This window comes from Physeter macrocephalus, chromosome 8 (assembly GCF_002837175.3).
Source record: "Physeter macrocephalus isolate SW-GA chromosome 8, ASM283717v5, whole genome shotgun sequence".
Taxonomy (NCBI): Eukaryota; Metazoa; Chordata; class Mammalia; order Artiodactyla; family Physeteridae; genus Physeter; species Physeter macrocephalus.
Window position 1 is genome coordinate 72,907,536 of NC_041221.1, and position 12,974 is coordinate 72,920,509.

General features: G+C 34.7%; 1 protein-coding gene across 3 annotated transcripts in view; it reads left to right on the forward strand.

The window, feature by feature from the left end:
- Positions 1–12,974, forward strand: part of BDP1 (BDP1 general transcription factor IIIB subunit) — an 87,209-nt gene that overhangs the window by 34,659 nt on the left and 39,576 nt on the right. For all 3 annotated transcript variants that reach the window (XM_024119802.2, XM_024119804.2, XM_028492963.2), the window contains exons 14-22: positions 659–750; positions 1,656–1,851; positions 2,773–2,906; positions 5,006–6,050; positions 6,754–6,941; positions 7,395–7,617; positions 9,582–9,760; positions 10,496–10,700; positions 12,011–12,147. In XM_024119802.2, the coding sequence (XP_023975570.1) occupies positions 659–750; positions 1,656–1,851; positions 2,773–2,906; positions 5,006–6,050; positions 6,754–6,941; positions 7,395–7,617; positions 9,582–9,760; positions 10,496–10,700; positions 12,011–12,147 (2,399 nt within the window). The remainder of the gene's footprint in view (positions 1–658; positions 751–1,655; positions 1,852–2,772; positions 2,907–5,005; positions 6,051–6,753; positions 6,942–7,394; positions 7,618–9,581; positions 9,761–10,495; positions 10,701–12,010; positions 12,148–12,974) is intronic.

Consider the following 12,974-nt stretch of genomic DNA (forward strand, 5'->3'; position numbering starts at 1 on the left):
AAAAAAAAAAAAAAAAAAAAAAAAAAAATTAAAACAAAAGTTAATTTTATTATCTACCTGCAACCAACCTTTTAGACTATATCCTTCCAGCTTTTCTTTTACATTCTTGAGTAGTAATATTAATTCACTTTTGTATCCTTCTCTGGTATTTTAACATTTCATAAATATTTTTCCATATCATTAAATATCTTTTGAAAACATGGTTTTTAGTGACTTCATAATATTCTATCAATGGGTATAACTGAATTTATTTAGCTGTTTATTCATTATTGGATATTTTGTCAGTTTACAGTGTTTGCTGTTTTGCATAATGTTCCAGTGAACATCCTTGTACTTAAATCTTTGTCTAGATATTTTTTTAGAGTAGAGTCTTAAAAATGATATTACTGGGTCAAAGAATATGAACATTATTAAAATTCTAGATTCATGTTGGCAAAAGGCTTTCCAGAAAGGATATACCAATCTGTGCTTCTATCAGTGATGTATGAGATTATATGTTTAAAAGGTTCTCATCTGCCTTTATGATTTTAACAACTCTCTTTTAATAATTAGAAGTACAAAAAAGTGAAATTTTATTGTTTTAATTTCCATTTATTTATTTATTACAAAGTTTGAACTTTATGTTAAGTAGATTAAATATAAAAAATTAAATTCGTAGAATCATATGGAAAAGGCTAAAATGAATACACTTGGTATTTCTGGAATGGAGAATAAAGAGAAAGAGAACCCAGAAGCTGACACTGCATCTAAGTAAGTATTTAGGAAATAGAATAAAAATAGTAACTCTTAGGAATGATTGTAATGACTTATTTTCTACTTAATAATGTCTGCATTTTATTTTCAACTAGTGTACTTAAGTCCATTTTTAACTATAGGGATTGTTGAAACATTTTAGTAATGCTCTTTATGCTTGGTATTGTAGAAATAAATTATAGTATGGATCCACTGGTGAGCAATTACATTTCTCCCTCAACTTAATAACAAGATTTTAACAAAGTCTTGTTAGATAAATTAATGGTTAAGGCATATGTTTCTGGATAATTTTATTTATAGCAAGGGGTTTCCAAAGGGAATATTTAGGGGAATTCCCTAGTAGTCCAGTGGTTAGTGCTCCATGCTGTGCCGGGGGCACAGGTTTGATCCCTGGTTGGGGAACTAAGATCTCGCATGGTGGGCGGTGCGACCAGAAAAAAAGGGCGGTGGGGAATCTTTAACTTGGAGTAGAGATCTAGAATAGGCCTTGCTCCAATATAAATCTGAACCAGTGGATTCTGGACTGTATGTTTATTCCATAATCTGTGTCCAGTGCCCTAGAGGTGTATGTACACAATGGCGTCCTGAGTGGGGAATAGTATTCCATGCTTGTCAGGTATAGATTTTTCCAATTTTGTGGTAACAATTTGATTTTAAAATGATTTTAAAATTTTTTATAGTCATGCTTTTAGGACTATGTCTGTTCTAGAGGATTAAAGTATAGAGGTGTGTGTATCTTTGAGGGTGTTCTTAAGGACACTTGTGAATTATTTTGTATTCCAAATGGTTTACTTATTTATACCTGGGAGAAGAGAATACTGAAAACAAGCATGTATGTGATATACAAGTAATTATGTGACTTCAGAATAACCATTGATTTTAATTCTTTGTAATTACTCTAGTTTGAGTGAAAAAATTTGTCTGCAGGAAGATGATCAATTAAAGGCTTTCAGACCTGCACGCCTAATGAGGGGCTTATTGCAAAGGCCAAAGCCAAATGTAGGTAAAGCTGCTGAAAGAAAAGAAACTGTTACATCACAGGAAAAAATTGGGGCCAGTGTAGAAAAGAATGAAAATGAGTCCTGTATCGATAGAGATGTAAGTACTCTGATGCCCTCCAGTTTTTTGTTAAACAAATACATAAGCCTCCTTTCATCCCCCTTTTTAAACAGCAATACTGTATACAATTATGTATATTGTTCTTTAAATTTAATGCCCAAATCTCATAGCCAGCAGCTTTCCTAATTGTGAAGGCATTTAGCTCTCAGCTCTGTGAATTTTAAGCATTTATATGATGAATCATCTGCTTTCACCTTACTCATGTTTGGACTTGCCTTCCCCCATCACTCAGCAGGTGTTTGAATTATACTTCCCTTCTGAAAATAAAGCTAGGTATATGAATTTTAATACTGACTTAAACAAAATAAAATGTTAAAAGCTCCCTACTAAAATATTCCAACAACAAAGATGATAAATTTTAGATTATTTACATAGTAACTGGTCTTTGTGATAAGAGTAAGAGTTGGCATGATTTGAGATTTGAATTTCTTCTGTTATGATTCCCAGGGTCTATGTGATTGTAATAATCAAAAAGATTTAGAATGATAGACCCCAAGGGATAATTTTAACAGATCAGACTGAAGCAGTTACTTGCTTTCTGATTAGGAGGAAAAGAATGGGGGCTTTGAGATGAGGTAAAAGGTGTGGCTTGTGAAATTTCCTATATCTAAAGAACAAACATTAAAAAGTGCCCCTTAGGGAATTCCCTGGTGGTCCAGTGGTTAGGACTCCATGCTTCCACTGCAGGGGGCCCGGGTAAGATTCCGCAGGCTGCACAGCGTGGCACCACCCCACACCCCTGTCAAAAAAAAGAGTGCCCCTTGAATATCATTTTATAATTTTGAAATGTTTACCATTTTCCTTGTACTCAAGTCATACATAATTTTCAATGAAGTCTTTTATAAATGTGTGTTACATTGTGAGACCTAAAACTTTTTTTAAAATGTGTTTGTTATTAAGACTCCTGAACAAATAGAAGATCAGGCATGTAAAAATTTTGATTGTGAAGACATCACATCACAATCTGAAAAAAAAGATACTTCTTTCCAAAATGTGCAGTCAGATGAGCCCAAGGCTCTTAATGAATGTCTAAGGTAAGCATCATCTTATTAATGATATAATAGTTGAATTATGTGTAAAGTTTTAGAAATTCTTAATCATTTTTAAAAAATAGCAAATCAGACTGATTTTGTTGTCTGTATATCAAGTTACATAATATTTACAAGTGTAAATTCACCTTTCAAGGCAGTTTATGTCATTGCCTTCGTGTTGATTTCTCACTTATTGGTATTTTAATGAATTGATTTACCCATGGCAAATTAGACCTTGAGTTAACATGGATAGTATTATCACTTCACATGCATAGTAAATTACATGTTTATATCCAGATGTGAAAATGCTACTTACTTTCTTAAAATTTGTTTCTTTGGGATTAGATTGATCACATATTACCTTTATTTAAGGTTTATGTAAATTTTAAGTAAAACTTATACTTCCCATAGCCAAAGCTCTCTGAATTTGTTTCCCCTCTGCAGGATATTAAACCAGATCAACGGAATTATTAGTGTGCTTTAAAAACTTTTTTCCCTTTGGGAATATTCAGTGCACAAAAGTACTGAGAACAGAATAACAGACTCCCATGTACCTACTATCTAGTTTCAACAATTATTTATATTTTACCAATCTTTACATTTAAAGTCTGGCCTATTGTATACTTTATTACAGCTGTATGAGCCTGTTTAAATGCTACCTAACCTGAGAGTGAAAGCTAGGTTTCCTGAACTACTTAAAAGATCTTTATTAGAAGACAGAAAAATTCCTTTATTCCTCTCTTCTTTCTCTATTCCTTTGTACCCCCTCCCTACACCCCCAACCTATTTTACTTCTCTGCCACACAAACTCTGGGTAGAAGCCTGTACAACTGCATTACTTGTTGCATATCTCTGATACAAATATTAATTACAGATATCTGACAGTTTGGATATTTTGTTTGTATTTTTTTAGTTTAAACCAGACTCCATTTTCATGTGGCTTAGTAGAAAACCAAGTTTTCCCTGAGTGGCCTTTGGGTTTTAGAACCCTGCTGGATTGTTCATAACTAATATCCAGTCTGATATCAACAACTTTCCTCTCCAAAGGCAGTGACCTTTCTGGCCTTTGAATCTCCAGTATTCATAAAAACAATTCTAAGATTCTGTGTTTTATCAAATCATATGCCTGTTTATATCCAGTAGGCAGTTTCCCTCCTCCCCAGTCTCAAAAACTTTGAACTGTTCAAGATGCTATGTAAGAAACTGAAAGAAGAGGAATATCTACACAAGAAAAGGGCCTCAGAGGTCAAAATCTTAACCAGTCACTAAGTGCTCTTTCATTCGTTTGTATATTTTTATTGGTTTTACTCTCTATTATTATGATAAAGCACAAAGCAGAGCATGTTGGCTGCTTTTTTGAAGAACAAGATGCTTATACTAGATAGTGATTGTTGTGTGCCCAGTGACATTCAACAGACTGCAAAATGTTGTTTACTTCTTTTTTTTTTTGTTTACTCTTTTCTTTCATTCCCACAATGTATTATGAAATCACAAGCTTTTAGAGAAGTGACTGTACAGGAAATCTCATTTTTAATTGTTTTTAAAAAGTGAGGAGGGGCAGACCTAGTTTTTAGTCATAAGACTGTACCTTATTCAAATTATACCTCCACCCAGCTATTTGAGATCCTGGTTAGTCCTGGCCATATAAATGAGTTCTTTAACTCTTATAGCAAGACATATGTCTGGATAAAGGAGAGTAGGAGCGAAAAGGTAGGAATAGCAGCCACAAATTTGTCTAGCTCCAATGTAGAGGACTTGGAGAGTCTTTCTCAGCCAGTATTTGCCAAGGTTGATGTGGATGACAATTAGAGACTATTTAGGCCTGATTAGCTGCTACTCTAATTGACCTTATTGATAGATTTCTCTGTATATATGTCTCTATATAATAACTATATTTAATTTTAAAAAAAATTTACTGTAATTTCCAAGGATGGAATTTTTTCTCTACTTTAATTTTTAAATTTTGCCCAGGGATTCCTGGTGCTTTGTTAAATTTTTTTTTTTTAATTTGAGAGTTTTTCAGTAGTGATTTCTCAACCATATCTCTTCAGTTGGCAGTCTAGTTTACAATTTGATTGTGTGTCTTTTTTTTTTTTAAATAGTATTCAAGAAGATAATAAAGCAAATAAACAAGTTCAGATTCTAAAGACTCGATTTCAGAAACCAAAGCCAAATATAGGAAGAAGAACTGGAAGAAGAGAAATTTTCTCAAAGGAAGAAGAGGTACCAAAGGAGGTTCTTGCCTCTGAGGAGATGACAGCAGCTTTGAGAGAAACTGCAAGATTGGAAACCTCACCAAGGGAAAAGGTACCTGTGGAGACTAATACTGCTAAGGAAATGGAGTCAGATTTAAAAGAAACTGAAAAAAAAGATATCTCTCCCAGGGAGAAAATACCAGAAATGATTGATGTCACTGTGGAAATGGAGACAGATTTGAGAGAGACTGGAAGAGAGATTTTCCCAAGGGAGAAGATAACAAAGGTGACTGATGCCACTGAGGAAAGAGAGACAGATTTGGAAGAGACTGAAAGAAGAGAAATACCCCTACAGGAAAATGCCCCAGAGGAGGTCGATACTATTGGTGAAGTGAAGACAGGTTTGAAAGAAACTGGAAGAGAGATTTCCCTGAGGGAGAAGATATCGGAGATGATTGATGCCGCTGAGGAAGTAGAGACAGATTTAGAAGAAACTGAAAGAAGAGAAATACCTACACAAGAAAAGCCCTCAGAGCTCAAAACTATAGATGATGAAATGGAGACAGATTTGAACAAAATTGGAATAGACATTTCCCCAAGGGAAAAGGTACTAGTGGGCATCAGTGCCACAGGGGAAAGGGAGATTGATTTCGAAGAAACTGGAAAAAGAGACTTTTCCCTGATGGAAAAGGTATCAGGAAAGATGACTGCCATTGAGGAAACAGAGGCAGATTTGAAAGAAACTGGAAGAGAAATTTCCTTGAGGAAAAGCCGATCAGAAGAGATCAGTGCTTCTGAGGAAAAGGTGGCAGATTTGGAAAAAACTGGAAAAATAGACATTTCTCTAAGGGAAAACGAACCAGAGGAGACTGGGACCTCAATACAAACTGAGACAGATTCATTGCAGAGGGGTAGTGGTGACTGCAGTGCTGTGCCTTCACTAAATATTAAAGTATGTATTTTTCTGTCCTTTAAAAATATTTTTTTGAATACTTTTTCAGAGAAAAAAATATCAAAATAATTTCAGGATTATTGCCCTTAAGTCCAACAACATTTAAAGTCTCTAAAAGCATAATGTCTTTCCCAGTCCTAAATTCTGTGTTTCAGGACCTTAAAGAAATTATATATTCTTTTTTTTTAATAATTGAAAAAATTTTATAATTGTGGAAAAGTTACTGTTCTTAATGTCAGTTTAAAGTTACTCTTAGATAAAAGAAATATAAGAGATTGGACTGAATTTGTGCTAATTCTAGTATGAACATACACTGGAATTATTTCTTTTGACCATATCTGTATCAGTTTTTCTCTTTATTTCCTGTCCCACCCGACTTCACTCCACTTTTAAAGGTTCACCTTATTAAAAGTTTCCAGTTAATTGAAGTTGAAGCTATTCTAACATTTTCCAGTTTTCTAACTTTTTTTTGGATAGGTAATGGCATTTGTAGTTTGGAAAAAACATATAATAATATGCAATATAGAAAGAAGAGTTTTCCAAATTCTGTGTTTTAGCATTTGTAAATTAAATTTTATTTTACTTAAAAATTAAAACCCCCCCAAACTTCTGCATTTTTAAAAACAGTGTAAAGAATATAGGCTTTTGTTTGAAATGTATGACATGCTTAAGGAATATTTTATATGTGCTGATTTATTTCCAGGACATTAGCAGTGAAGTACCATCCATGGTGCATGTATCTGTAGAAGAAAAAAGAAATTCTGAAAAGGAAATATCAAGTCAGTTGAGTCATTTGAACATTTCTTCACAGACTTCGGAACTTGATAAAATAGAAGACCAGAGGATGCGATCTCCAGAAGTTCCAGAGCAGTTTTCAGATATTAATTTAAGGTACAAGTATATAGGTCTGTGTGCTTGTAAAGAGAAAGCATATAAAGTTATATTTGCAGATTATGTTAAACTAAATAAGGTTTTAAGACATATCATCTATAGCATAGTGTTGAAAATTTTAAGCTGATTTGGGGAAGATTGGGAGAGATTTGAGGTCCTTCTGATAGTAGATTTTGAGAATTACTAACATACAAAATTGTGTGCAACACATACTTTTAAGTCAGTACAGGCGTGACAAACCTGTATTTTCTTTGTGCGAAGATGATATAATTCCTAGGCTTATGCCTGGATTGTACCACTCATGTTTTTCAGGATCTACCAAATAGTACGATTTGTTTTCCTGTTAAGAATTAGAATTAAATATTTACTGCCAGTCCCTAAGGTTGTGCTAAGACTCCACTCTCACTGCCACTTCATTTCATCCTAAAGCTTTGATAATTCTTGTTCCAAAAGCAAATCTCTTCCTCAAGAACAGAAGCCATTTGAAGTGAAACCAGCACCTTTTGTGAGAAGTAGATTCAAAAGACCAAAACCAAACTTAGCAAGAGCAGCTTCAAAAAGAGAGACTATAGAAGCAGAAAAACATGCACCTGGGAAGAAAGTGGAAGCTGATAAAAAAGGGACTGTTGTGATACAGCAGAATGGGGAACAAACGAGAACTCTCCCTTCTCAACGTGTGAGTGTTATTTAAGATGGAGGTTTTCTGTTTTAGTTATTATGATTCCTAAAGTAAAACACTTGGAATTAAAAATTCGCAAATATTTCCTTATGTAATTTTTGCTGTGTGTGATATTGGTGCTGTACTTAATGTACCTCATTGTTCCATGTGGTTTGTGTAAGAATCTTGCATCTCTGATGGTGGGCAAATGTGTCATGGGAAGGATTTTAAGAGGCCCAGGCTCTAGTTCAAGTTCTGACCTTTATTCGTTATGTGACCATAGCCAAATGATGCAACTAGTTTCTTCACAGGAAAAATGAGAATGAGAGTCCATCTTTATTTCACTCTGTTGTGAAGGCGAAATAAAATGTTAAAAGCTTGATATGAGTTAAAAGGAAATTATTTTATTTACTTGATTAACTTGGTCTATAAGAGATTAAGATGTGTGATACAGCATCAAAAACCTTGAAATGAAACGTTAACACTCTAGCATTTAAACATATGAAGTACTTTTTTGAATTAAAATTCTTCTTTTACATCTTAGCTCAGTTCTTACTGTGCTTGAACATTTGTACTTTTTCCTCCTAATCTTATGTTTAAAAAGGATAAATCATGGGAATTCCCTGGTGGTCCAGTGGTTAGGACTCTGCACTTTCACTGCCGAGGGCCAAGGTTCAATCCTTGGTCGGGGAACTAAAATCCCACAAGCTGTGAGGCATGGCCAAAAAAAAACAAAAACAAAAACAAAAAACCCACCACTTTCATTTATTAATTTAATTTAATTTATTTATTTTTGGCTATGCCATGTGGCATGTGGGATCTTAGTTCCTTGACCAGGAATTGAACCTGTGCCCCCTATGGTAGAAGCACAGAGTCTTTTTTTTTTGTTTTAATTTTATTTATTTTTTTGGCTGCATTGGGTCTTCGTTGCTGTGTGCCCACAGGGACGGCCTAAGCACAGAGTCTTAACCACTGAACCTCCAGGGAAGTACCCCAAAATCACTTTTTATTGATTATTTTAAATGATTATAAAAATTGCAAATTGGGAAAAATATATCATCTGAAAAGTTAGAGTCCTTTATAATGTTCCATCTTTCCCTCCCAAGTTAGTCCATCTCTCCCTCTCAAGTTAGAAATTTTAAATATGTCTACCTAAACTTTTCTGTATAGATACTTATTTATATAAATAATAAAATGTGTGGGTATTTATTTTCATTGTTTTACAAAAATGGCATCATATCCTGCCTTCTGATTTTTTTTTCACTTAACATGGTATTGTGAACATCTTTTTTTTTTTAAATTATTTATGGCTGTGCTGGGTGTTTGTTGATGCACACGGGCTTTCTCTAGTTGTGGCAAGTGGGAGCTACTCTTTGTTGTGGTGCAGGGGCTTATTGCAGTGGCTTCTCCTGTTGCAGAGCATGGGCTCTCGGCGCATGGGCTTCAGTAGTTGTGGGCTCAGTAGTTGTGGCACACGGGCTTAGTTGCTCTGCAGCATGTGGGATCTTCCCGGACTAGGGCTCGAACCTGTGTCCCCTGCATTGGCAGGAGGATTCTTAACCACTGCGCCACCAGGGAAGTCTGTGAACATCTTTTTGGATCAGTATATAGAAATTAAACTTCTTTTAAATGACTCTGTTACTGTTTCATTGTAAAGAAATTATAATTTATTCAGTTCCCTACTGATTTGTCTTGTTTCCAATTTTTTGTTTTTCCTTTTCTTTTTCTTTCCTTTTTTGGGGGGGCTATTATATTGCTGTAATAAAGATCCTTGTGTATAATTTTCTAGATAGTTATTTGAGTGTTTTTATAAGATATATTTCTAGAAGTAGAATTGCTGGAAATTAAAATTCTTGATAGATATTGCCCTGTTGTCTACAAAGACTGTATCAGTTTATTTTTCTAACAGTTTATTAAAGTTTCTATTTCCCTATACTTTTACCAACCCTCGATGAAATTTTTTTTTTTAATCTACCTTCTAGGATGTGGCTTCCCTAATGACATCAACAGAAAAAGACAAATCAGATCACAGTCAAGAGGAGGCTGTGATATTACCATATGTACAGACTGAAAAGGACCTTTCCCCTTCGAGTTCTTGTGAACCTATAGAGGAGACTCAGTCTACACAAGCCCAGGAAAAGGAATTAGTTGTCTCTATGGGGTAAACAGTGATAGTTTTATTAAAATCTAAAATAGGAGAATTATTTCAAATATTTCTTCATTTTTTTTTTTAAGAAATGTGTTAATGTATTTTGAAAGTGAGTATCAAGAATACTTGGTTTATTTTTATTCATATGGCCTAAAATACAGAATCAGGTTGAGTTCAACACCTTTTAACACTTGCCTGCTTATATTCACTGTTAGCTGCTTAAGATCTTATACAAAGCAATGCATTTAAAAATATATGTATATAAGGTATGTATTCATTACCTTTTTAAAAATTGTAGTAAGATACATATAACATAAAATTTACTATTTTAACCTTTTTTAAAAAATTGTAACCATTTTTAAGTGTACAGTCCAATGGCATTAAGTACATTCACATCGTTGTACACCACCATTCATCTCCAGAACTTTTTTCTTCCCAAACTGAAACTCTGTACCCATTAAACAATAACTTCCCATTCCCCCTACCTCCAGTCCCTGGCAGCCACCATTGTGCTTTCTATTACTATGAATTTGAATATTGTAGGTACCTCATATAAGTTCAGTACCTTTTGAGAATTGAAATAACTATTTTTTTATAAAATGAGGTATAATCAGAAAGTAATTTAATTTTCCTTTAATGTACAAAATATTTTTACAGTGTTTATTAGATTCAAATTTTATATTTTTACAGTAGTTTTCATCTTTTTACAGTCAAGCTTTCTCTCTTTTCTCCTGTCCCCTTTTCTAGGACTTATCATATAAACACTTGCGAACAAGAAATGAAGGAAAGTGTTATCCAAACTGCTCCACCAGTAAGGGGCCGACTTCAGAGACCCAGTCCAAACTTAAGAAAGGTTGGACAGAGGCAAGTAATAGAAAAAAGTGAAGCCAAAGAAACAATTAAGGAAGAAAGGACGCTACAAAAAGATGAAACTAAAAAATTCCTGACTGTGGTGAGTTATTGCTATGTAATTTAATCAAGCCTTTTAATGCATATTAAAATATCAAATGGTAGCTCAGACTTGGCTTAGAATATAGGCATCTGATACTTACTCTACTTCATACATAATGTGTCTAGTTTTGTTTCAGATTTACCATTGTGGATTTTTTTTTTAATGAAAATAGATTTTTTTTTCCTAACTAATGAACCTATTCATTGTGAAAATGTTCAATCAATACAAAATAATATAATAATTACCCCTAGTCTCACCACTCTGAGGTAACCACTGAAAACCTTTTGACATATCTTACCGGATATATCTCCATGCATGCATGTGTGCATACTCATGCAAATTTAAATAATAAAATCATTGTAATCATGTTATTTTGTGACTTACTGTTTTTCACTTATTATATTAAGTCGCTTTCCATGTCATGAAATATGGAGATACATCCTTTTTAACTGCTGTGTAACATTCTTCTATTTGGAATGACAGTTTAACCAATCTCTTATTGATGGATCTTTTGATATTAGAAACAAATCTAAGTAGTTGAATGCCCATTTAATGCCCAGATCTTGTTTTTTTGTCCTTTTCTCTACCAAGGGAAAATCTACATTTAAAATAATGTGATTGTAATCCTTATTTGAACCCCCCTGCCAAATTAAAAAAACACATTGAACTTTTTGGGAGGGAGGGTCACAACAGATGGTTATTGTAGTTTTTAAAGCATTATGTGAACATATTACTGCAGTAATCTTTGAAACTTTCTCTGTGAATAGGCAATTTTGTTTTGGGCAGCAAAACATGAACATTGCATACTCAAGTTTGAGACTTCATTTTAAAAAACTAAATACCTTTCTTTTTTATTATTATTAATTTATTTATTTATTGCTGCGTTGGGTCTTTGTTGTTGAGCGCAGACTTCCTTTAGATGCGGCGAGCAGGGGCTACTCTTTGTTGTTGTGCACAGGCTTCTCATTGCGGTGGCTTCTCTTGTTGTGGAGCATGGGCTCTAGGCTCATGGGCTTCACTAGTTGTGGCACACGGGCTCAGTAGTTGTGGCTCGCGGGCTCAGTAGTTGTGGCTCGCAGGCTGTAGAGCGCAGGCTCAGTAGTTGTGGCACATGGGCTTAGTTGCTCCACGGCATGTGGGATCTTCCTGGACCAGGGATTGAACCCATGTCTCCTGCATTGGCAGGCGGATTCTTAACTACTGTGCCACCAGGGAAGTCCCTAAATACCTTTCTTAATGATTAAAATATTTTAGGAGGTATGTTCTGTTGTTAAAAAAAACAACAAAACTAATATAGTTTTGCATTTCAGCCAAATTCTCAAATTGCAATGGAAATTGAAGTTGTATCCTCCAAAGTTTCAGAAGGCAGAATGTATGAAAACCAGAGTCACGTTCTTTTAGAAAACCTTCATGTTAACAAAATAAATGTTTCAGATGAAAAGACGAGGTGAGTTTGCTTTTAGTCAGAAAAGCATAAAACTTTTCAAAGATAAAGGTTGGATATTTGAATAATCGATTTTATGTAATTTCACATTTAGTAAGTTTTATGAAAGGAAAAAGTAATTATGAAACTACAATAGTTTAAATCTGCTGAACAGCAAAGGGGGCCAGTGTGAAACGGGAAGAGAGGAAGAGTAGTAGATATATGAAAGGTAAAGGCTGAGTGGGGAGAAGCACAGATTATGTAGGACCATTGTAAGGATTTTGAGTTTTACTCTAAATGAGCCTTTAAAGACCAGTGACCTTTGAGGTCAGCCTTTCCTAATGCCTTCATTTATAATTGACTGTATGGATCTAGAGGATTTAAATGGCTTGCTCAAAGCAACATTGGCAGTTTAGTTTTTAAACTTAAGTTTTCAGGATTTATGACTTTAAGACTAGCAAATTCCTATAGTTTATAGGCAGAGCTTCCTGAAAGAAACTTTACATGTTTCAAGAGATTTTGTGCTCAGCCTTTGCATTTTTAATGAGCAAGATCTAACTTTCAAATTTCCTGTATAGAAACCCATTACCCACCCACCCCTCTTTTTATTTTTTTTATTTTTTTATTTTTTTGCGGTACGCGGGCTTCTCACTGTTGTGGCCTCTCCCGTTGCGGAGCACAGGCTCCGGACGCGCCGGCTCAGCGGCCATGGCTCACGGGCCCAGCCGCTCCGCGGCACGTGGGATCCTCCCGGACCGGGGCACGATCCCGTGTCCCCTGCATCGGCAGGCGGACTCTCAACCACTGCGCTACCAGGGAAGCCCCCACCCCTCTTTTTAAAATCTTTTCTG